This window comes from Macrosteles quadrilineatus, unplaced genomic scaffold (genome assembly GCF_028750875.1).
Source record: "Macrosteles quadrilineatus isolate MER2022 unplaced genomic scaffold, UCM_ALF_1.0 Scaffold_7__1_contigs__length_78375512, whole genome shotgun sequence".
Taxonomy (NCBI): domain Eukaryota; kingdom Metazoa; phylum Arthropoda; class Insecta; order Hemiptera; family Cicadellidae; genus Macrosteles; species Macrosteles quadrilineatus.
The window spans coordinates 7374539-7401158 of NW_026542600.1; the positions used below are offsets into that span (position 1 = coordinate 7374539).

The following is a 26620-nucleotide window of genomic DNA, read 5'->3' on the forward strand; positions in this document are numbered from 1 at the left end:
AATTTTCCCTACAAGATAAAACCTACCAGTAATGTACACTGTGAAGGTGGCAGAGACACTGCCAGAAGCGTTCTTGCAGGTAATGGTATAGTTTCCTGCGTCCTCTTTGGTTACATCCTTGATGAAAATGATGATATACTCATCAAACACTGTGTACTTGATGTGGACAGATTCCTTCACTTCTGATCCGTCCTTAGTCAAGATAACGTCCATAGGCTGATCACCGGAGATGAATATCTTGATTTTGTTATTATCACCCTCAGGCAGATAAAGTTCCTCTGGGCATCGGTGGATGTGCGGAGGGTCTGAAAATTTAAAATAAGTCAATGCAATTTTGTGATGTGCCTGACGATGTCAGCATTGCTGGAAGCCTCATGAAATTCAAACTTAAAAATATTGGTGAAAATAAAAAAAATTATTTAAGTCAAGCTTTACCGGTTTACTTTTGGTTAAGTTAATCTAACTTTATGCCAATCAAGGTTTACCAGTTTATTTAGTCAGTGGCAGTGATAATACAGCTGGCATGTACAGTTTTAATCAGTTTTATAAATTTTCATTCCATTTTATCTATTTTATCAACATGGCAAATCAATAATATACTCCAACCAAGGGTCACAATGAATAATACACTATATCTTATCTTTTGGTTGGTACGATCTTATCACTGCAGAAACCACTGGCTTGTACTTGCGTCTCCCGTAACTGTAAACTTCACTGTATTTATTTATACCACTACAAAGACGTATATATATAGTGACATGCAGTTATGGAAAAAAGGAAACAGAAATTTCCATTCATACCGTTTTCAAAAATAACTTTTCTTCTTGACAACAAAAGTCAAAGAAAGGAAATTAATTATTTCATCAACAGTTTTGCAAAAAATATCTAAACTTATTTATTAAACATTTAAGACCTATCAATATATTAATCCCCAAATAAAACCTTATTAATAATGATAATGCGACTCACTTCCGATCTTGACTCTTGAAGTGGTAGTAGCGAAACCAACAGCATTGGAGGCTTCACAAGTGTAGTCTCCTTCGTCAGTTTCTTGTACTTCAGGGAAGTGAAGACGGAAAACACCTCCGGCAGTCTCGGTGCGGAACCGAGCGTTTGTCAACTCTCTTCCGTTCCTCAACCACCTTGCCTTTGGCACTGGCTTTCCAGTTGCCTCACACTGAAAATAATCCACATTGTTCAAGTGAGTTAACCACCAAATAATTTGAATGACCCTACTTGACTCTAATTGACCCTGAATGACCGCAAATTTGAATGACCCTACTTGCTAGGAGGGTCATTCAAATTTGTCTTGGTGTTTCTGCAGTAGAAAAAAAAAACACACACACACAGGTAATTATAATATTGAAAACTAATTTTTATGAATAATTTGGATAAATGGACTTGACAGAAGAAAGTATATAACATTTGTTGAGACTGAATATATAGTAGGTACCACGAATACTAGAAAAGCCCCGGTATGGATCATAAACATAAACAAATGACGTTTTTGGCCCGAAAGTAAACAAAACCATATGTTAATCAACACTATTAGTAACTTATAGGGGTTTGGTTTACTTTTGGGTCAAAATGTCATTTGTTTATGTTTATGATCCATACCGGGGCTTTTCTAGTATTCGTGGTAGGTACCAAAACCAAATATCAAATGAAACTGGGAATTCTTTCCCTTCAAATATTGCCACTTATGAAACTATAGGGTTACCTCCCTTTTCACATATTAAAAAATGTTGTATGTCCCAATTACAGATTGCAATATTGTACAATACCTTATAGCATAGCTTAACAACATAAAATATAATCACAAAATGAATTAAGATCTCGTAAAATAATCTAATAATCCCGATGCAATCAAATAAAATTACTGCCATTTGACACACGGTAGAATTTTCCATTCACTAAAAGAGGTCTATACAAGTATAATTCCAGGAACACAGTTTACTTTCATTGAAGTTTTTTAATTAATTGGATAATTTTCATTTGAGGGTCACAGACTTTTTTTCAAAGTATTTCCAGGTAATCTAGAACTTATTTATTTATTATTTTATTTTGACTCAAAATGAATAATTTCCTGGTAAAATATTTTTTACCATGGTGAACTTAAATATAAACACTAACCTGCAGGGTGAGGATTCGTCCGAGAGGTACAACGGAATTGGACAACGTCTGAATGAACTCTGGTTTCTCTCCACCTTCGAGCTCGCAGATCTTGACTGGCATCGTACACGAGCTTGGTTCACTCTTGCCGACCGCGTTGACGGCAAACACTCGGAACTCGTAGTCCGAGTTCTCCGTCAGACTCAGTGCAGTGAAGGTACAGTCTGTGATGTTGTAGTCGTTACACCTAACCCACATAGCAGTTCCGCTTTCTCTCTTTTCCACGATGTATCCGGTGATCTTGCTGCCTCCGTCGGATGTTGGTGGCTCCCACTTGAGGTCTGCGTAGTTCTTGCCGACCTTGATCACGGTTGGCGTACCAGGAGCTCCCGGAACCTATAAGAATTTAGTTCTTTTTTCTTGTTCTTGTTTCTCATACCCATTCGGTCTGTCCTACTGAGCCAATTTTTATGATTTGAGTGTCATTTTAAAGTTTATGATCTAGCGGAAAGACGAGTGGTAAACAAAAGGGTGATTTCATTCAGGGATTCGCCCCCCTAGCATTTCATTTATCTCTAGAGTTCACTTTCAAAGATCCAGTAATGCTGATAAACTTTCTTTACAAAATGCAAATGTGAATTGTAAGCTGATTCTTCTGTTGAATTTTTAACAGTCTCATAGTAAACCAGAGTCAAAACAAATTTGAATTGTTATTGACTTTATGTGACCGAGGCTATTTTTAGTGATGATTTAACCTGATTGATGAAGGTATATTAACCTTTAAGGTAAAAATATACAATAAACAAATTTAATTTATTCTGCATCATTAAATTAGTAGTTAGATTCACCTACTGTCTTAAACAAGCATAATCCTTTGAAGATAAAAGGGTATTGCATTATTTGGGATGCATCGGAAACGAGTTTTAAAACCATTAAATATGCAATTCGCACGCAGGTACCCTCGTATTTAATATTTTTTTAAGTGGTTAGTATCCTCTATTGGACTTGTATTTGCCTGTGCAAGGAACGTATCAAGCAAGGCAAGGCGTGAGATGGTAAAGTACAAAAATGGACTGTACTGATAAGTATTAGTGGCAACAAAAGGACACAAACACAAGACATTGCTGTCTTGGTTTTACAAAACCCACTGAGCCACCAATGCACCAAACAAAAGCACAGAAGAGTTAAGTTATAAGAGCAATGTTAATATGTAAGAATAAGCTACATATATCCTACTTAAAGCTCTTCTAGAAAAAAGATTTTCAATCTATGTTGTCTTAATTCTACAACTTATGAACTGCCTTCTTAGCTTCTTTTTAAGAGTTTAGCGGTTAACCTTGCATTTGCCTGTCCACATAGACTACAGATCTGTGTGTGGAACATATCCAGCAAAGCAAGGAGTGAGCCGGTACAGTACGAAGGTGAATTGTACTGATAAAATGTTCACGGCAATGACCAAGATCCGAACCGAACCCACAACATCTCTGCCTTGGGCCCGAAGTCTGTGACGCTACCAACTGAGCCACTGACTCACCATACCCACATAAACCCCTTGGTTTACCCTCAAGGTTATAAATGATTTTCCACCGTAGCATTTACCTTAGCTTTGCCCTTGAGCTTGAAGTGCTGAGAAGGCGTTGAAGGTTTGCTGAAGCCAGCAGCGTTCATGGCTCGTACTCGGAACTCGTAGGCGTGGTTAGCCAGCAAGCTGCGGACGGTGAAGTTCGGCTCCTTGACCAGGTAGTCATTAGCCGTACGCCACTGAGTGTCTTCGGCAACATCTCTGTTAAACAAATATGTTTTATAAGGACACTTAGAAATTTTGAGGTTAGTCTGTTGACCAAAATTCAGAAATATCTTATTTTCTTCGATCAACATAAAAATAGGCTAAACATAAATAAATTTAAATTGTAGTACTTATCATCACAGTTCAGGCGAAAAGGAGGTAGATGTCAAAATAGGTATCAGGAGTTTTAGTAATACTGTGTAATGGCATTTCAAACAAATTCTAAGTTAAATATGAGTAAAACCATTGTATGAGTAAAACCTATAAACAGAATAGACTTCCTATTTAATGTAAAATTCAAAGCCAAAAAACGTGGTGCAATCTGTTTATATAGTACCAACTAATGACAATATTCTGTGTTAAGTGATAAATCAATCAGCTGTTTGAAATGATACTGCATTGATTTTAATTAATACTTAACCCAATACACTAGTACCCTCTGGTGAGATGGTCCTGAACTTCATCTATTTTCTTGGCCCCAAATTTGTACATTACATGGGAAGTCTATTCTGTGAATAGTCAATGGTAGAACTAAGTATAAATCAGTATAAACTAAGTATGAATCAGGTACATTTAAAAGATAACCACAAACATAATGAAAAATAAAGAGTCAAGTAATCTTTGTACAGTAAAAACTCTACAAAAGACTCTCATAGTGATTATTATATAAGAATAGTTATCAAGGTTGACTTTTTATCGAGGTTTAAATAACATGTGATTAGGGTGACTTGTTATCGAGGTTCCACTGTATTAAAAATTTAACAAAAGAGTCTCACCTAAATTCAACCTTGTATCCTTGGATCCTGGATCCGCCATCGCTCCTTGGTCTTTCCCACATAAGTGAAGCGTTGCTGTGATCCGAATCTACAATCTGAGGCTGTCCGGGAGGATCCGGAACTGTGAACGGGAACTTGGCTGTCATCGGAGAGTCCATCTCAATGGGATCAGAGGCTCCGTACTGGTTCTCAGCTCGGACTCGGAAGTTGTATTTCTTGTTGGGCTCTAGGCCGATCACATCGTACGTTGTGCCACGTACAAAACTGCTCAACTTCGTCCAAACCTAAAGCAGGGTTTGAGTTATGATTAGAACACAGTAGAGCAAATTTGAATGTAGCGATTACAGAAAAAATATGTTGTAGATATTTTGCTTTTAAAATAGCTTTGACAAAAATAATATTGAAAAACATATATGTGATTGATGTGTATTTGCTCATATTAAGGCGAAAAATACTATTACATACATATTTCTGGGGATATAAAAATAATAATAATTTTTTGTTTGGGTCAAACTTATGAAACATATTTTATGGGAAATATTATGTTTTTGATAGTTCATTTAGATTTATTAAAGTTTTATTAATTTATAGTTTAATTTTGATTTTGAAAATTCTGCAATAATTTAGATAATTTAAAGATAAGATTAACTTCTATGACTCCCTCAAGAATTTCACTTAATACCAGTGCAACACTGAAAGTTGAGTCTAGGCGAAGCATAGAACGCTGAACTCTAAACAGCCCAATTAATTCTGTAGGATTAATGCTGAAAAGTGATTAACTGCCATACTAAAGACAATAAGAAAGTTTACTAACCTTTTTGATTTATATTTCAAATGTAGCTTAGTTTTTTTGTAAGGCTTAATGGTCATAGAGAAAATTATAAAAAAAAAACTGTACACTTAAAATTCCAATGTTATTTCAACAGAGAGTAAATAAATTGTTGTAGTTTTCTTGTTTAAGGTTATACATTTATCAAATTCGGCAAATTTATTTATTTCATAGTAAGCTATTAAAATGTCACTAAACAATTTTGTTATTTTTATTGCAGCAGCAAATCTAAGTACTTCATAAATCCAATAATTTTTAACAAGAGAATAAATTTGATATTTTTAAGGAAATATTTTAATTGTTTTATTTTTGTTTATTTTTCTTGTAGCAGCAAATCTTCTTAAATCCAATATTATATAACAAGAGAATAAATTTGATATTTGTAAGAAAATATTTTAATTCAAATCAACTCAGACTAATGGAAATTTGCTTAGTCTGCAGGTTTGCTGCAGGGTATATATTTTTTGTTTCAAAATTAATTTTTCCATATTTATATTGCATTGAACTTATTTTATTTACAGTGTCAGTTTTTGGGAAACTTCCAGTTCTGTACACTAATATATTGATGTAAAAAACAGCATACGTTCCAAATGCACATTCAGTCAAGCTCATCTTCTACAATCACATTCATATGGTCATGCTACTTATAATGTAATATGTACAAATTGTATTGTATGTACAAATATATTGTCTAATGTACTAAACTAATATTCTCCCAAACACTAGAGTACAGAGAGTACTCAAAACTATTTAATGGATACTTAAGTAAGTGTTGCATTAGTAGTCTAATGGTCAAAATAGTTTGCAAGATTATTTCCTGCCCTCTCAGTGGCTACATTGTTTTAGAAAGTGTTCTATCACACAGGGTGGCCCAAAAAAGATACTAATCTAAACTGCTGCTTATAAATCAGGTGTTCCATTAATCAGCTGTTCCATAGATCAGCTGTTTAATAGAAAACAATGAATATTGTTGTTATTTTCCTTATTTGTCTTGTTAATAAGATTGATCAGTAGTTTTGTTATTTCTCTAAATTTTTTTACAAGACAGGATGTAATATGTCTCAATATACTGTAGGAGAAAGAGCTAGGACTATGAAAGAATATTTAAAAAGCCTTCCCGAAACAAACCATCGATAATACTGGTAAGAAATAATTACGAATGGAATATGTAATGAACAATGGTGGAAAACATGTAGAGCACTTACTTTTAAGATAAGAGTAACTTTGTACAGCTAATAAATAATAATTAATTAAATTGCCATGAATGAGTACTTTATTTTTTGGGCCACCCTGTACAATGAGATTAAAGAATGGAATATCTCCAACACTTTACCACCAAAAATGTTTGGCCCTACTTTTACTTGGACCACAAAACACATTGTCAGTAAAGAGAAACTAAGACGTGTTCATTCTAAATTTTACTGCTTTAGGTAATATAAATAAAAAAAACCCTACATTCATTGTTTTCTTTAAATCGCTTTACAAAACATACACATTTAATCCTGATGCAATCTTTACATAAGTATCCATAGTGCTTGTATGTACAGATTCTCTGTTCTAAGTTTCCATTTTCTATCTAGGACGCAGCAGCTTGCATTGCCAAACCATTAATTAAGTTTTATGCCCACCTCTACATCTCTAAGAAATATACTCTTGAATTTAGTTGGATGGCTCTCATACTGAAACATACAGGTTATCCAACATAGAGTAACAAAAACATACACCTTTGTAAAAAGTATATAAAAGGTGAAAATTGGAAAACAGGTTTTGGGATAGGATCTACCCTAGCTCAGGTAATTTAACACAATTAATTATTGTATTTGATAAAAATGTGTTTTTCAAATAACCTTGTACTATCTCTATATAATTATTTGGCAAACTAAACAAAAAATGTAAATATTATATTTTGAATTATTTTAAATTTGTTGATAATAAATCATTAGTGTAATAAAAATGCCTTAGTTTTCAGCCCTAAATTTAATTTTTTTACAATTTAAAACTTAATGATTCATTTTCATTAAAACCAAATTTATTGTTTTTATTATGGATCTTTAATTTTGTTTGAATTACAATAAATGCTTGATATCTCAGTTTACATTAAGTATTTAAATTATTCATTTACAACAATTTAAATCTGTTGACTAACTAATACGGTTTCAAATTTGTTTATTATTTTAATTCTTTAATTTATAAAGCTATACATTCTCAATATTTTAGTCTTGAACTAAGTAGGGTAATGTTAAATTTTTTAATTTAAAATTCTGTCAATTAATAATTATTGATTTTATAAAATTTATTTGTTGTTCTAAATATTTGACTTGGATACTATTATTCTTGACGTTTCAATTGTAGTACATACTATCAAACACTTTTTAAAGATTTCACAAAGAAAGGATACTGAAAGCAGTTTGTGCGATATTATCTATCTAGTTTGTGTCATATTATTTATCTGTTTAATCTATTTCCTGGTAGAACGGTAGTACGACTACCAAGATACTTACTCCAGTGGTAGTCTCTAGCTTCTCCACTACGTAGTTGGTAATCGGAGATCCTCCGTCGTCCAATGGAGGCTTCCATGAGAGACTGCAGGTCTCGGGAGTGATATCCGAGACATCCAGCGGGCCTTGAGGAGGCAGCGGCTTGTCTGAACAAAACATTTCACCCTTGTAATTCTGCAGAATGTGGTTTATTTGTGTACTTCCAGAAAACAGCTACATTAAACCCCTTTTAACTTCACCCCTTTAAATTAAACCCACGTTAACCGAAACCATAATAAATTAACAGTATCAGCAATCTGACACATATTTTCTTCCATAAGCTTTATAAAAGCCTTATAATGGGTAAGCGGTGGGAGTAAGACTTTTTATAGGTAAATGCAATAACTTTTGAAAAATAATTTTTACATCATTTGAGGTAACATACTAAACATACTAAATTTTAATCGAAATTGTTTGTGCCATTTTTGTGAAAATATGAGTTTTAAATTATTTTATGGGAAAATTACCATAAAAAATAAATACCCCGCCACAGAAAAACCTGCAGACTAAGCGAATTTCCATCTACCTGGCTGGAATTCCACTAATTATTCCCTTAAAATTGTCAGATACCAAAAATTGCTAGTAGTCAAAGATTATACTGAATGAGATGCAACGACTCACCAACAACCAGTACTCTGCAAGAGGCAGAGTCAGATCCCATGTTGTTGACAAGGTGAATTGTGTACGTTCCTGAGTCCTTTGCACGTTTGGCACATTTATTGTGGAACACCGTCGAGTTAGCAGATGTCTTAAACTCGATGCGGCCATCTGCAATCACTTCTTGTCCATTGACGGTCCAAGTTGGCTTGGGAGTTGGATTACCGATGAATGGAACCGTGATGGTAAACTCTTCTCCAGCGATCACAGTCATATCCCTGATGCTTAGATCACTTGTGATCTTCGGAGCACCTGAAAACATGTGCTTCATCAGAGGTGCCCAAACATCAAATTAGAATTAAATTTAAAATAGGTATAATTGTAGAGAAATGAATAAAGTAGAATATTACTCATTCTAAAAAGTATGCGAGCATTTCTGAAACATTGTAAAACTACATACAATATGAGGTTGATTGACAAAATTTTCAAAGAAATGTGTTTAATTAATTAATTAATGTGCTGTTAATGTGCTTAATTAATGTGTTTGCATTTAGTTCATTAAAAAATAAGCCTAATAATTATTGAACTACTCACAAGGGGGACTTCTGCACCAGTTTGGCCCCTTATAAAGTCCCTTATAAGTGTTGAAGTACAGTAGAACCCCTCAAATCCAACCATGATGGGACCGGGCCATGGTCGGAACAGCCAAAAGGTTAGATATATGGAGGAGCATAACCTGTAGTCTCCGCGACTTCGGTAAAGTCTTCTGCGACCGGGAACATCCGTGGACCGTGAGCATAGCTTGCAGTCTCGGCGACTTCAGTAATCGAGTAATCGTCACCCGCGACAGCGACAACACCCGTTATCAGCGACAGTGATGATTGTCTGCCGCGGTTACGGCACCATCAGTTAACCGATCGCGCTGCAGACAGGAAGCAAGTATACAGCTGAACACTAGGTCGGATATTCCAAGTTTGGATATGAGGGGTTCTTCTGTACTCAATAATAAGTATTGAATTACTCACAAGGGGGAGCTCTGCACCAGATTGGCTCACTGGAGGAGCTGAAAGGCCCTTGACCGGCTGCGTTGACAGCTGCCACTCTCATCTCATATTGCTGGTTCTCTATCAGGTTGATCACCCTGCAATACATATCAAGGCTCAGAGTAGGAAAAATTTGGAAAAATACTGAAAACATTTTTCATAGTAACTTAGAATAATTTAAGGTTAACTTTTAATGGGAAGATATTTGGCAGGGTATGGTGTTTTAAAGGAATAGAGTTAGGTTATCTTTGAGAAAGTTGGAGGCCCAAAGGTCACAACACATAACACTGATATTTCATCCTAATATCTTCAATTCAAAGTTTTATCTTTAACTACTCTATGAAAAAGTAATAAGTAATAAGGAGAAATATTAGTTATACGTTACATGGCTTATTACTGCGTGTCTACTAGCCCCTATGACTAATATTCTAAAAGCTTGTTCAACTCTATCCTCGGAAAAAATATTCCTTCGAGTAATTGAACAAAATCACTAATTTCTAAATTTTGTCATGGCTGAACCCATCTCAAGTGAAAGAGCTTCCACATTCTCGTTTAGTAATGTACAAGAGCTGTGGAGAAGAATTGAACTTTAACTTAGTCGAATCTCTTAAAATATCACCCTCACATTCTGGTATAAAACAGTGAAATGTTTAACATAAAAAGTTTCATTTTCAGATAAGTCTCCAGCCACCCAAAGTAATCATTTCATTGACAAAGAATTGTTTCCTATTTTAAATCACCCCTATGACATACATTTTCAGTTTTAAAACTTATTTCAAACCCACTCATCACCATGTAATGACGGATTATGACCAACATAATTGACACTCACTTGCAGGTAAGATCAGGGATGTGTGCGTGAACAGCCTTTGTCCACTTCTCCTCACTGATGAGCCTCTTCTCTATGACATAGCCAGTGATGGGAGATCCTCCGTCGTGGCGGGGCTTGGTCCAGTTGATGGTGATGGAGTCTTCAGTAGACTCAACACCTCGGGGCGCCCCAGGCGGACCTGGCGGATCTGCAGACAGAGGGGTCAGATTACATTGGTGAAAAAACACTTCTTTTGCAACAAAAATGTGAAATAAATTTGATGTTATACTGCAGTGATAACTGTACTGTGTAATAACGTGCATTGTGAGGGAAAAGTAGTTTTTGTTAATCCCTTAAGTAAAGGAATAGCTGAAGTCGAGGATGTCTGCTATATCTAACTTATATATTTATTTATCTACAATTTGTCTGCTGATTGTGAAGAAGACAGTCCTGATGAATGAAAAAGAACATTATCTTGTTATTAGAATGTTTTTCGTGTTTATTATCTTGTTACATGATATTTTTCTCTACAATAACATCGACATCTAGACAAATTTGACAAATTATATTTTATTGGTGTGTTAGAGTGGCTTCTAAATAACAATAACAGTTGTTTGAATACAAGCAAAACAAGACTGACATAATTTTGGAAGCTAATTTATAAAGGAAAGAGTGTAAAAATTATTTTTCCTGATTTACTTAGCTTAAATAATGGTGCAGTATGACAAGAAATGTTGTTCATCACAAAGGCCAGAGGCCAGGAATGTTTTTGACCCTCGATCATTTCTAAATTTAATTTAAATTTAGGTTTATGTTAAAAATAGCCACTTTGGGTCCTTAAAATTTATAATCTGGTTTAGGGTTCATTCAGACAAAAACACACATTTTTTTACAAGGAAGAATCATAAGTGTAAAGATAACTTTCTATTAAGGAAAAAATTAAAAAAAAGTTTGGTGAGAAAAACATTGAAACCATGCACTCACCAAATGGATGTCTGGCCCTGATCGGGTCAGAAGTGGTCGCTGGGTCGGATACTCCGTACTGGTTCTCCGCCATCACTCGGAACTCATAGCTGCGGCCGATGATCAAGTTACGGATACGACAGAATGATGTGGTATTGTAACTGCTCACCTGTGACATATACTTGGCTTTGAAATGGATTCTAGTCACAAAATTTGACCATGTACAGTAATAGAAAGATTTAATAACAAAAATCCTTTATTAGAGGTTACTAATTTAAGCTTCTTGTAACACTTGACTAGCCTATTAAAATTGTATCTTTGATTTTGTATCATTGGTCTTTTTTTACCTCAACAAATAGATGTATGGATTCATTAGTTAATCTATCTTTTCATAATTGGATAGCGCATTTCTTTCAATAAGTAGGAGAACAGTAGTTTTTTTAACAATCATGAATTTAGACTGTGAAAATGTTAATTTGTAAAAATAAACTTATGATAGAAGCCATAAAAAGAGAAAGACGTGGAAAACTATATTTAAAAGGAAGAATTTCAAAGAGTAAAAAATGTCCATTGTTTGTTAGCTCTTGACGAGTATTATCATATGGTACAATAGTTTGAGAGTAAAACTGGTCAAGTTTTAAAAACAATTTGAAAATACTGGCCAACGAAAAACAAGGGGTAACCTCAAATTGTCTATCCTGAAAAGTTTGGTTAAAGTGACTTGGCCCCATTCCCCCTCCTTCATTGGTGATTGGCAGGTTTAAAACCCGGAACTTCAGGCACTGAAGCCCGCACTACAAATAGACCAGCTTACTCCTAGTCCTATTGGTACACCACAACAAAAGTCCCAGAACTCAGTTTTACCCTATGTTCTCACTCTAGGAGGAAACGAACCTTAGACCAAGCTGGGGCATTGTGCTCCTTCCTCTCCACAATGTAGTTGGAGATTGGAGCACCTCCATCGTCCTTAGGTGGGTTCCAGTACAACGTGAGGGCTTCTCCCGCAAACTCGTCTGCACGCAGATTCGTCGGTGGGGACGGTCGGTCGAGCACTCGCACGTTGATAGTTGCTGTATCGTATCCTGACGTGTTCCTCAACTGAAGTCGGTATTGGCCGGAGTCGGACCGCTTGGAGTTCTTCATGATGAATGTGGCGGAGCTGTCAGTCAACTGAGAAAGAAGTTGAATGATCAATTTTTGGGGAGTAACATTATATAATTGTTGACAAAGCAAGGTTTTCCATTTACCATTTTTATTTTTTGATGGTTAAAATTACGTTTTTAAATAACAGTTTTAAAAGAAATTGTTACATTTACTACCAACAGCCCTCAGCCCAAACATAAACTAGCTGATTGAGCATTTGTTAACTCATTCATTAACTATTATAAACAGGAATATTAATTTTGCAAAGTACAAAGACAAAAAAAAAAAAATCATCAACAAAGTCAGCTAAAGCCATCAATTAACCCTCTTTAGGAATGATAGTGTTGTAATTGGGGCAGTTTTATTTTACACAGATGACCTAAGACGTAGAAAACAAATTTAACACTCAAAATTGTATGTTTTTAAGCAAACTCGAACTAAAAACTTAAGCAAACTTCTGCATGTTTATTGTTTTGTTTTTAAATGGTCCAGTAATACTTCTTTAAACATGTTTTTAAGAAGGCAAAGTAGTTATTTCCATGGTAAAAAAACTCCAAAAAAAAAAACCCCCTCTCTGAACAGGCTAGGCCCACATTTATTCCTAAGGTCTTTGTCATTCTTTGCTTATTTGGTGTTACTTACAACAGCTGTTACTTTCAACCGGTCAAGTATTGAGAAATAGAAATTATTTCAAATTTTAAAAGTATCTTTAAAAATGTTAGACAAACCAAAGTTTAAGCGTATAAACTGTTTCTTATAAAAAGGTTACATATTATTTTTAAATAAATAAAAATACCTTTGAGATTCAAACTAAAAAACTTTGCTTTTGAAACATTCAGTGATAGGATCACGTTGAAACCTACATGTGATTTTATCAGTGAAAGTCATTCTATCGATGACTAAGTTCCTTTATACAAACTAGTCCTAAATCTTAGTTACCACAACAAAAATAATAGCTACATCGAGAAGTTTGTTGAGATAAAATAACTCAATTTCATCGACCCACCTGTCTATGTATCCTGGAGTCGGAATCGTCCAAGATGGTGTCGTCCTTGAACCAAGATGCTGTAGGAAGAGGGAAGCCCATGAATGGAACATGGATGCTGAAGTCTTCTCCTGCTCTGACCGTGATGTCTCGTACTCCACCAAGGTCCATGCAAGGCTTGTTGGGCTGCTCTTCCACCAAGATGGAGGCACTTGGCCTGCTGGGATCACTGTTGCCGATGTCATTCACAGCGATAACTCGGAACTGGTATTCGTCTCCCTCCTTCAGTCCAGTTACTGTGTACAGAGTATTGGGAACTGGAGAAGTGTTGGCATCGGACCAGTCAGCGTCTCCTTTCTTCTTCTTCTGTATGATGTATCCCTTGATCTTGGCCCCTCCGTCGTGCCTTGGTGGACGCCACGAGAGAGTAACACTGTCACGGGTAACGCGGTCCGCCTTTGGTGGATCTGGTGCATCAGGCTTTCCTGAAATATTCACAAAGTTTTAATAAATTGGTTGAGGAAGGGTTTTTGTGCTCGTATGCTAGGCTCTAGCCAGTGATCATTTTCCACATAACTTCAAGCTAAACATAGGGGTTGCGGCATTATCACTTGTATAAAATACATTGGTGGTCTGGCGGGATTTGAAACCAGGACCTCGGAGACTGAAGTCATGGGCTCTAACACTCGACCAGCTCGCTCCCCGAAAATACTCTTTGGATCAGTATAAACTGTAAATCAAGTTAATACCTTGTAATTTTCAATGTATTTTGTACTGCTTGTTTCACCATGAAACTCCATCTTCTTCTAGCCTAATTTTCAATCATAAACAGGTAAAGAAGGATACAGTCCATGTCAGTTATCTATTGCTTTTAATGTCACTCTAGTAGGAAGTAATAAGGTAATAACTTGATATTAACAACTACAATTTCATAGACCTGGGACTTGAACAGTTAACAGGTTGTCATAGCTATGCAATATTTAATTTATTAATTTAATTGGTGTGTTTGGGAGAACACAAGAAGAAAGTAGAGCTTGAGGTAATGATCAAACAAAATTTGGACGTACTGCTTTGCAAAGTTATGTATGGGTCTGTAGTCTAGACTCAACTTCCGCATTACCAACACCGGTCCGCTTGTTTATCGGACATATGTGTATGCACGCTACGTGTTTGTGTACGTATATATGTATGTGTAAAATAGCAGGTCGAAACTAGTTGTGGAAGACAACAATTGGATTGCCAGAATCAGGTGATTAAACCACTATTATTAGTTATGTTACCTGTGTTACAAAGTAAAAAAAAAAATAATAAACAAGACATATGTTCTTATAAAAAAATTATTTGCGCTTATTGAATGTTAAATGAATCTTGTTCAAGCAGCTGTTTTTTCAACTGGTGGATTTTGTGTTCAAAACACTTACTCTTCTGCTCCTTGGCAGTAATGGGTTCGGTGGGCTTGCTGGGTTTGCCAGGACCTGCCTCGTTGACTGCGATCACTCGGAACTCGTAACGTGAACCCTCTCGTAAGTCCTGTGCTGTGAACGTAGTGTTGGGTGTGGGGTAGTTGTTCACCTTCATCCATTCCCCGCCACGTTCACGCTTCTCCACGTAGTACCCTGGAACATAAATCCAGTTAGACGTGCGATTTTATGGAAATAAAAGCATATTCTTATAGTATGGAAGGTGGTGATTATTTTTTCACCATTTTATTATAAAATACCACCATACAAGAATGATTTCTCTCTAAAACGAGCATAATTTTGATCTGTGAGACTCTAGTTAGCAGTGTTATTAGAGAAAAATAAATTATATAAAACTTTTGTTTGATTTCTGTTGAGTTTAGAACAGAAAAAAAGTTACATAAACTATATGAGAAGACAAAATTTAATAACTATTGTGTGAAAATTTTGTGGAGTTTCATCACAAATTCCTAATGAGTTGAGTGTGTAAGGATATTAAATTTTTATTGGATAATGGATACAGGTTTCAGCAAAAAAAAATATATTAGTAACAAAATAAGCTGTACTTGGAAAGTATATATTCATAAAGTATGTGGTGAAATATCAACAGGAAATGAATACATTTCTAAAAAAACACAATGAATAACATGAATCTGTTATTTCAATTTATTTTTGACCAGTTATTGTTTATTTAACTATCTTACTTCAGTAAACAAACTAAAAAGTAATTAGGAAAGAAATAACATGATTTGTAATTGCAACGCTGTGAGGAATAGTTAAGTAATTTTCTAAAAATAAAGCTATGACATGGGAAAGAATTTATGTATTGTGATGATTTAAATCAAAATATGTGTAAAGATTTATTTACCTGTGATAGGTTTTCCACCCGTGGATGCAGGAGGGTCCCAAGACAGTGTACAGCTGTTTGGAGTGTAGCCCAAGATATCCGGTTGGCCGGGAGCGTCTGGCGGATCAAACGGACTCTTTGCGATGACTGGTTTACCATCCAAAGGTTCCGACACTCCGTAAATGTTCTCTGCGCGGACTCGGAAGATGTACTTCTTACCCTCCGTCAACCCCTTCACTGTGAAGTTGGTCTTGGGACAGAAACCAGGAACTGGCTTCCACAAATCAGATCCGTAGTCGGACATTTCCACAATGTATCCTGTGGTAAAAGTTTGAATTGTAAACAAAATAAACAGAAGTGTTCTATAACTATAGTAAAGGTTTGATAGCTATAGTAGTTCAGCTGGTAATTTGTCATATATTTTTAGCTCCATATACTTTGAAAAAAAGTTCAAATTCAGAGGAATTGGCAATGTTTTTTATATCTGCTGATAGTTTGTTGTACATTTGTACTGTGGATGACTGAGAAATACTACCCCAAAAATTTAAATACACACTAACTTACCTGTAATGTCGCTGCCACCGTCGTCCGTAGGTGGATGCCAGGATAGAGATATGGTGTCCTGAGTTACCGAGTCGTAGCTCAGAGGTCCTCTAGGCTGTCCTGGTTTGTTGACTACGGTCACTTCAATGTCAGCCGAGTCTTGTCCAAACTCGTTCTTGGCTTTGATTGTGTATTTTCCAGAGTCATTTCGGTTAGAGTTTTCTACCCTCAGTTTAGTCATGTTACTCGAGGTGTCAGTCTGAAAAGTAAGAGAATATTATTTTGTAACTATCATAGAGATCTATGGGATGTTTCTGGGAATGGGGGTGGAAAAAATGCATTTTACTAAAAAGTGTCCAGAATGGATCAAATTTTCAGGAAAAATTTGTTACTTTTAGGGATTGAATTCAATCTAAACTATGAGAATCAACTTTCAGGGATTCATCACAGTCTACAAGATTTTTTTTGTTTTTGTAAGAGGTTCGCTACCCCTTTTATCTTGCATTTGCCCGTTCAAATGGGCCACAGAGGCCTGTGCGTGGAACACATTTAGCAAAGCAAGAGGTCAGCCAGTACAGTATAAAGGTGAACTAAGCTGATAACAAGTAGTGGCAGGTGCCAGGATCCTAACCAACAACTCTGCCTTGTGCCCAAAGTCCGTGGCGCTACCGACTGAGCCACCAACTAACCAAATTTTGGTGAGAATTTATTATTTTTAATTTTGAGGGTACTTTATGGCTTATCCGAAACTAAGAACGTAGTTGGGAACCAGTATAGACGAAGAAATTTACACTCATAAAAGCAAGTGTAGTAGTTTTAGAGTGATATTGACATAACATGTTTTATTTCTTTGTACAGTAGACTCTGGTCTGGCTCATTCGGATCGGCCTTGTCTGGACTCCTGCTAGTCCGGATCGGCAATAGTGATTTTGTTTAGCGGCACAGTACATTAGTCCGACTATCCGAGATAAACGGGACCGAAACTACCTCGGATAATACGGCAGTAAAAATTATTACCTGTGGAACTGCATTTGCCTGGCTATCAATACTGTGGACCTGGACCTAAATTGAAAAAAAAAAACTGCTAAATACAGTACTGTATTTGCTCAACTCTTGATAGTCCGGATTTTTCGTAATCCGGACTGGACGTCTGCCACATTAGTCTGGATGAGCGAGAGTCTACTATACAATAAAGCCACAACCCGATGTAATATACAAACTACTATGTCTAACTATGGTTGATCCCTGAACGCTCTTCGTAGTGGATTTCCCAGCTTTCACATAATGAGTGAAGCAGGACTTCAATAGCAACAATATAACCTTGGACTTAGCTGTGTGTTTTTCTTTATGTTCATTTTAGATTTTATTCTACGATAACTTTAACCCATTGACGACAGATTTCTTAAATTTATACTTAAATATTTTTTTAGGTCCTTTTTGTCTTTCATCATATATGTATATCAACCAAATATGTCCATTTTTAACCCAAATAAAAGCCAAAAAAGACAAATTTATGTCCTCCTCCTCCTCCACACTAATATAAAAAGAAGCCAAACAGGTGATGTGTACAATCCTTATTAAACTCACTAATGCCGTCAACTTTCAAGTTTCAACCGAACCGGACACCATTTATTTGAGGTAGGCCTCTCCCACCAGCTAAGCCACAGATTAGCAAAGCATGGATTGCACATGTACGAGAGAACCTGTGCATGTAGAAAGACATACACGCTACATTCTTCAGTGCAACGTCTTAGCGTTGTGAACTGCTATGACGCTGTACAGGTCGATTGCCAGTATAAGCAAACGATGACACTAGCGCTCATATGTAAGTTTCAACGTACCAGTCCCAGTGGGTTAGCAGTATGACTATCTTGCGGTAACAGGCTAGAGCCTTTGAGTCGTCATCAATGAGCTAAGCAAGTACTTTACATATTGTTGTAAAGGTTACTCACGGAATGTCTTGTAGTCATTGGCAGGTGGCCTCCGTTGAAGCTCCAGTCAATGGTGGGAGTCGGGGCTCCACTAATTGGAATGTTAATGATGATTGGTTCCCCGACCCTCACCTTGATTCGCTTGCCCACAAGTCCGTCCAAATGCAGTTTTGGTTTTTCTAGAACAGAATGCAAAATAATAATAAAATTTACTTGAAACCTCGAGCCATTCTAAATACTGGTAGAGGTTACTGAACGATAAACTTTGAACAAAAACTAATGGTTATGAAAACAGATTTAAGTCCTAATTAATTGTTTCTTATACATAGCTATGTAAACTTAGAGCACTTAAACTTTTCTGTTTGTCTAAGTTTAATTTAGATTAAACTAGTTTGTATAAAATTGCCTATTGTAAACAACTGGATGGACGAATAAAATCTTTCAACCTTTCAATACAATTTGAATTTTCCAAATACACAAAATTTCTTATTTTCTACACTTAACCTATCTTGGGAGATATTCAAAGAAACAACAAGGAATGAAATTCATATAACACTGTTGAAATCGTCTATCTCTCCTTTATATACAGGAACATATTTAGCTATTACTTTTTGCCAACTACTTGTTGTTTCCCTTTAGGATTTTATGATTCATTTTTTGCTTATCTCGTGTTATATCACCTTTGTGCTAAAATTACTATTAATAGTACTTTTTCCCTCCGTTTTTAAAATTAAAATTTTTCTCCTCTAGGTTCTAGCCCTATACTTTTTTCTACATTACTTCAGGCAAGGTTTAGAGGGGGTCACGGCATTATCACTTCAGGGACCTCAGGGATTGAAGTCCTGCGTCCCCCCAGCATGCTCCTCTAAGATAAGAACACTATCAAAGTACTTTTAATAGTATTAGACATTCAACTACAACCACGACTCAACTAAGACTAACGTAATGTTTTCTAGTGTAAAGTGAAATGTTTGATAAATCAATTTTACCTCTCATCAGTTTAGCCGTGTAGACCTCAGAAACGTCACTAGGTTTGCTTGAGCCAGCTGCGTTGATTGCGCTGACTCTGTACTCGTACTGCTTGCCTTCATGTACGTGGTCATCGTAGAACTCACAGCCTCTAACTGGGTCTCTGTTCATCTTGATCCATCGTCCCGTGGCTTTGTCTCGTCTCTCCACATCGTAGCCGAGGATGGTTGAGCCTCCGTTGCTGATCGGAGATGCCCACTTGAGCTTGATGTGATCCTTGTCAACATCTACAGCTTCGGGCTTTCCAGGTCTTCCGGGAACATCTGGAGGAAACGTGAGAAACATTGTTATAAGATTAAACATCACACCGTACATAGTTAAGAAAAGAATGGAACCAATAACTGAGCCTTGGGGCACTCCTAGTTTGACACACTTAACAGATTGTACTTACAATAAAAAAATGTCTTTTGATCGTTCACTAAATCAGTGAAGGTAATATTACCAAATACTTTATTGAGCCAATTGATAATAGTAATATGTGTATGGTTGGAAGGATTTCGATCTACAGCTTATCTACAGCTTAAGGTGGGCTTTGAGAACAACCGATCATTACATTATGTATCGCATAGGTAAAACAAATCTATTAGTGATAAGCAGGATTTGAACTTGGAATTCTAGAACAAAAGTCCCTAGCTTTGACCACTAACTTGATAGTGTCAATTCAGCGGTTCTAACATCGAAAATCAAATACTGATTGTCTTTGAAGACCATTACATAGAGTTGATAGATGTATAACAACAAAATATATAACAAAGCTTCTGAATTTGCTATAAAAAAAACACAAACTATAAACCAAAAAGAAATGTTTCGATTATTTGAATATTTAGAAACTCGGTCAAGCAATGTGTAACTCAATGCAGAATTTAACTTAAAAATACAAATTAAAATAAACATTGAAAACTATGATTTGTAGAGGAAATGGATGAATTGGGAGGAATAGAATCAGCCATGGCAACATACTATGCCCTAGCGGAATCACACATAAGGTATAGGCTGATTTGTTGGGGTGGTATCTCTGACAACACCCTAAATGAAATCCTGGTGGCTCAGAAGAGGATGTAAGAGTACTTTCAGGCCTTGGCCCGCAGAAGGTTGTAGAGAAACTTTCAAATCCCCCTGATTCTAACAAACCTAGAATTCTACATTCATGAACTAGTAATGAACACAAGCCAGCTAAACTTCCCTAGGAATCAGGTTTTTCACAACCACCATACTTGAGTAGATAGAGACTACAGCCGTTCCATCCACCACACCACAAAGTTAAGTAAGAATACATCGTATATTGGCTGCAAAATTCTTAATTCTCTCCCACTACAAATGAAAATCCTATCAGAAAAATACAAAAAAATAGCTGTAAATCAACCCGTGTACTCAATCCATGAATTCTTTGAATTAAGAAGGTAATGGAAAACCAAAGAAACAAAATAATTCCTGTAAATCAAGAACAACCTTCTATTCTATGTATTTTGAGTTTTGACCATGGTTATGTTTGAATTTTGACGCCTGAATAAATTACAAATAAAGGTGTTTGTCTATTTTCTAAACATGTAGAAGATGACAATGACTTACCAAACTGGTTCTTGGCGACCACAGGTTTGTCCGTAGTGATTGGGTCGGAACGACCTTGCAGATTCTCAGCCATGACCCGGAACTCGTACTTGGTACCTTCCAGCAGTCTCGGTACTGTGGCGTGAGTGTTGACTGGGCTGACATAGTTTACGGCCGGGACCCATCCGCCTCCATGGGTCAAGTCTCGCTTTTCAATCACATATCCGCTGGAACAGGTAATTTCGTGTCACAGCCTTGTATAATGAATAAGCAACTAAGAGATCTACTCTTAATAGTTAATAGGGTAAAGTACTGAAAAGGTCAATTTAAAAATGTTACGTATTCGACCTTTAGTAATCTTAAAATTTGCTACAAATGGATATAATATTTCAATTTTTAATAGCACAAAATACAGTGGAAAATGCTTGATTCCAACTACTTTAATTGAAATTGGTTTTTCCCATATGAATGTGGTTGTCATTTTTAAGCTTCCAATTTTTATTCTATGACATTGTTTAAAGTTGGAATTTGGAATCTTACTAAAAAATAGCTGATATATTATAAACCTTTAAATGTAGTTGTGCAATCAAAACTGTGACTTTTACATTTTCGAACTACTTTAGTGTAAAACTTGTCTGATTTGAATATTTAAATAACTCAATTTTTTACTGGTCCCTTGGTATTTGGACTAGGCTATCCAAGTACTACTATACCATGAATGAACATTTCATCAACATAAATTTACAATTATGTATTCTTAACGGTTACACATACAAGTACATATGTACTTACGTGATTTCACTGCCTCCGTTGTCCTTAGGAGGTCTCCAAGACAGGGTGACACTGGAGGAGGTGATCTCCTCATACGCCAGTGGTTCACCCGGTGGATCAGGACGGTCTGCAATCAAAGTTACATTTTAGAAAAAAATCTTTTGATATTTAAATGTTAATCAATCTTTCCATTGAAGGCTGTCTCAGTTCTTGGTTTTTAGTCCAACATCCTCAGGGTCTTCAAAATGTACACAGCCCGGGTATCAAGAACTCACGTAACCCTCAAGGCAAAATAATTAATATTATTGAAATTGGGTGCACAAATATAAGAAAACAATGTTAGTAACTAATAACATTTAAATTACATTCAAATAATATATTTTTCCTATATGTTGATGTTTTAGCAAATTTCATATAGGGAATGAGCTATTTTGAAATTATGTGATTTTCAGCTGGCTAAGTTTCCACAGTAATAGTTTTTACCTCATAAACCATAAATTAGAATAAAATATGGAATGAATGTATATAGAAAATTAAGAACATGTATTTGATTCATGTTGTTCGAAGTTAGGAAAATTATTGATTTAACAAAATATTGAAATAAAATATAATGTAAATCTAATTTTAAATCAACGTTTCATGGTATTCTATAAATAATATCAATTTGGCACCGAAATAAACATTATTCAAGGAAAAACTACTAAGAAAATGGCCTGATTAAATAACAGTTGTTTTATACATGTTTAAACAAATGTATCATGTTTTAATAAAACATTGATAAAAATAACAGACTTATTTACAACTTACTTAACATAAGTCCTTGATTTTACATCGGAACAAACAACAAAAAAGAGTTTATTTTTAGTTTACTTTTATTAATTAATTTTTATAAGTTGTAAAGAAAATTAAGAAATCAATAAATAAATTCTACTATTTAATCAAGATCACTTCAAGTTTTAATTCTCTCTAGATTTTCATGACAAAAATCAATACAATACGGTTGTACCAATATTAAAAATGTCATTTTCTAATCATTTGACTCACCGAGCACAGAAACGACAAAGGAGCCTTGGTCAGTTCCCGAGCTGTTGCGCAACAGTATATGGTAGTCTCCACTGTCCGAGCGCTTGGTGTTGACAGTATTGATGATGGTGTGGTAGCCAATGGAGGTGACAGTAGTACGAGCGTCTGTCTTGAGGTCTCGACTACCTACGGTCCAGACAACCTCTGGAGGAGGCTCTCCGATGAAGTCTATGTCCAGATGCAGAATTTGTCCTGCCTTGATGGTTATGTCTTTCAGTGGTGTAACGATCTTGGGAGCCACTGTAACAACGGTCAATTTTCAAATAAAATTGTTTTGGATCAATAATAGTCTTAGTTGAGGAATAGTGAACAAATTTTGATTGTGTGTAAAAAAAATTATAACAAAATTATAAAACATGGGTTTGTATACAGTAGAACATCTATAATTCTGAACCATTAATAATTTGACTTGACTCCATAAAAAATATCCTAGCCTAAAAGATACATACTATCTATGTAATTTCATATTGTACTTTAATAGTATTAAATTAAATTGATTTAATACTGTAACTGATACCTATTGTAAAGAAAGTACAGAACAGAATCATGTGTAACGAAAAACTGCACTATGACTGTTCTGGCAAGTGGGAACGTATCAGGAAACAAAAGATGGATACGCACACACTCGTCATTCACTCATACTGAACTTATTTAGTTGTATACACATTTAAAACTAGACAAAAAAGTTTAGAGCTCGTCAGCGGACTCACAGTATCTTTTCTTGCACACTACAGGGTCGGATGGTTCACTAGGAGCGCTGGGACCAGCAGAGTTGACAGCGATTATACGGAACTCGTACTCTTGTCCTTTGGTCAAATCTGGTACAGTTGCCTGAAAAATATAATTGCCATTGAAATAATTGGTACATATTAGTTTGTGTTGCAGCATATTATTAGCAAAAAGAAAAGACTATATGTACAAGATAATTTTAAATAGTATTTGTTGATTGATGGACTTGTTGTGTAAAGGTTTCTTTGTTTATTTTACGATAAGTGAAATTGTTACATTTTACAAGGAATAAGATAATTTTTACTAAATTAGATAATATAATACATAAACATAGTTTGTTTTGAGCAAGTAAACTGTAAGGGAGGAATCCTAAAATTTCTTGGGATTTAGTTAATAGGATACAAATTCCAGTTTGAGTTTTTGTGATACCCAGTAAACTTCCATGACATGACATAAGCTAAAATGAAAATAAAACAATCTAAATACCGGTACTGTAAACATACCGTAGTCTTGGAAGCAGGAACGGTGACAGCATTCACCCAGTAAGGACTTCCCTTCTCCTTCTTCTGAATGATGTACTCAGTGATTGGAGATCCACCGTCAGACTTAGGTTTGACCCAAGCCAGATCTACGTGATCTTCATCCCAATCTGTCACTTGCGGCTTTTCTGGTGCTTCCGGCTCATCTAGAAACAATTTTTAATCAAATGAATATCTAAATTTTAATTTAATTGAGTTGTTATCTTTAATAAGAAATATTTGATTGAATCTGTGTTTGGTGACATACATTATGAATAAATAATAAAACCCATTGAGTCGACATATATACCTGAACTGAAAGCATTTCATGAGCACTTTAATTATTGTAATTTTTTTTGTGTGTTGATTTACAAATATTCTATGAAATTGGAGACAGACAGTTTTATGTTTTTGAATCCTTGTTTCAACTAAAGTACGAGTGTATTTGATGATTATAACTGCTCTAGGTATGAGATTTTGAGATGATCCAAAATAAGAGTTGAAGAAGAGACGGAAGTGAGTTTAAAACTCACATAAAAGAAAAATTTTACTTTACTTTCATGATCGGTTGGTCGTTGTTCAACATATTGTATTGACAGTAACTTACATATTACTCTGAAATTTTCTTCCTGCAAAGCAAACCTAGTAGTTACATTAAAAAAACCTATTAAAATAAATAAACATACCAAATTCATTCCTTGCGATTGTCGTCTTGGTTGTTTCTAGAGGATCAGATTCACCGACAGTGTTGACTGCCTTGACTCTGAAGAGGTATTCCTTGCGGTGGATAAGCCTCTGGACTTCATGGTACAGAGCCGATGACATGCCAGCGTCAGACCACGTTCCACGGGAGACATCCATCTTTTCAATCACATAGTGAAGGATAGGTGAACCTCCGTCGTCTACAGGAGTACGCCACGCGAGCCGCGCACTCTCCTTGGTCACATTGCTCACCTCCAATGGGCCTTCGGGCGGCGATGGTCTGTCTGCAAACATACAACGGAACATGAGCACTTTTGTATCTATGTCAGTTTTTCCAAGTTCACATTCTAGGACGTAGGCTCTAGCTTGGAATTGTTTTACATATTACTTCAGGCTAGTCCTAGAGGATTGTAGCGTTATCACTTAGAAAAAGTTCATTGGTGATTCATGGTATTTGAACTGGGTACCCGGAGACTAAAGACCCTCGCTCTACCATTAGACCGGCTCATTCCCTTGTGTCTACCCCAGTGGCATTTTAAGCTAAGGAATCACAAATACTTTTAAGGGAAAGCAGTGTATATCCTTTCATTGGATATGAAGGGAATTGAACCCGTTTCTCACAGCTATACGAGACGCTAACCACTAGCAACAGACCCTAACACAGCATTGATTTACATAAGAGAGTAGACATTATAAAAGAAGCTGCAAAGAATTCACAACAAGAAATTTGTAAGTCTAATCTCCAGATAGTTAATTTTTCATAGACATTTGGAGACCATTTTGAGACATATGCAATTTATGAATACCTGAGTGAAATAATGATCACTAGACAAGGAGTTTTAATTTCACATATCTTTAGTGCTATTATTTAAAGTCAGTCAATTAGTTTTTACTACATTAAAACAAGAAAACAATGTCGTACTTGTTCATTAAACACAGTTGCTGATGGGTCTTAGTTATCTCTTGTGCCGATTTTTAGATCAAAAGATTTAAAATCCGCGACAGGCAATGGACAAGTCAGTCCAACATGACGTAACGCGGAAGGATACAACGACCGTTGGGAACCGGGCCGTGTGCAAAGCGTCTCGTCCTCGTCACTCGTGGCTCAGTAATCGCGCAGTCAACATGTAAAATTGCGTTTTGTCACTGGTGTAGGACGAATTTATTAATATCTTCATTCGTAGCTCGGAAATTCGCGTTCGGGCGAAAATTGTACATGCATCAAATGATCGCAATTGTCAAAATTTCGCCGAATTGCATTTGGGGGTGTGTTTTATTAGTATTAAGTCGAGACAGTTGAGATGCCGGATTGATTGTTCGCGTTCGTGATGAAAATTCGTACATGCATCATATCGATAGCAAATGTCAGTTTCTAGCGAATCGCGGGTCGTCGTGACGGTATTTTCAATTGAATCATTAAACGCCAGCTCGAAAAAACAAGAATTAATAAGTCCTACACCAGAAAAAACCGTGTCGTGAAATTTCGCTCGGTCAGACAAAGTCACAAATCACCACGAGTCAGTTTTTAAATGTTCCGTCCGTGTGAGAGTGTATGTGTATGTGTCGACATGTGTACGTAAGTAAATGTTTTGTGTTATTTGTGTTTTAGTATTATTGTAGTCTTGCCAATCTGCCATTTTTCCACTTGTACAAGTCATTTTTACCATTCAGAAATCATGTCATATTTGGTCTGAAAATATCATGTTTCACTTGGTCTGCCTAGAGCACATGGTCGGAATTCAGGATGAGAAGTATTTAATTGAATTTATCATGTCATGCAAAGAATTTAAGTTACATTAGAAATTATAGTCAATTGAAAATTATTTATTAAATTAAATTGAAATGGTCTATTAATTTTAAGAAAAATGATTATCTGT

The 26620-nt window shown here is 35.7% G+C and overlaps 1 protein-coding gene across 50 annotated transcripts in view; it reads right to left on the reverse strand.

Annotated features, from left to right (window-relative positions):
- Nucleotides 1–26620, reverse strand: part of LOC128998717 (twitchin) — a 236502-nt gene that overhangs the window by 33476 nt on the left and 176406 nt on the right. For 47 of the 50 annotated variants that reach the window (XM_054425023.1, XM_054425021.1, XM_054424991.1 and 44 more), the window contains 24 exons: nt 24728–25027; nt 24027–24208; nt 23505–23625; nt 22756–23034; nt 21733–21838; nt 20962–21167; nt 19353–19655; nt 18385–18542; nt 16454–16691; nt 15911–16207; nt 15004–15198; nt 13604–14067; nt 12349–12624; nt 11476–11623; nt 10513–10699; nt 9663–9778; nt 8662–8949; nt 8005–8147; nt 7132–7182; nt 4675–4958; nt 3712–3895; nt 2134–2508; nt 970–1177; nt 27–305 (listed from right to left, as the gene is read on the reverse strand). In XM_054425023.1, coding sequence (XP_054280998.1) covers nt 27–305; nt 970–1177; nt 2134–2508; nt 3712–3895; nt 4675–4958; nt 7132–7182; nt 8005–8147; nt 8662–8949; nt 9663–9778; nt 10513–10699; nt 11476–11623; nt 12349–12624; nt 13604–14067; nt 15004–15198; nt 15911–16207; nt 16454–16691; nt 18385–18542; nt 19353–19655; nt 20962–21167; nt 21733–21838; nt 22756–23034; nt 23505–23625; nt 24027–24208; nt 24728–25027 — 5388 coding nt within the window. The remainder of the gene's footprint in view (nt 1–26; nt 306–969; nt 1178–2133; nt 2509–3711; nt 3896–4674; nt 4959–7131; nt 7183–8004; nt 8148–8661; nt 8950–9662; nt 9779–10512; nt 10700–11475; nt 11624–12348; nt 12625–13603; nt 14068–15003; nt 15199–15910; nt 16208–16453; nt 16692–18384; nt 18543–19352; nt 19656–20961; nt 21168–21732; nt 21839–22755; nt 23035–23504; nt 23626–24026; nt 24209–24727; nt 25028–26620) is intronic. The other 3 variants (XM_054424994.1, XM_054424998.1, XM_054424987.1) reach the window with 1 other exon arrangement.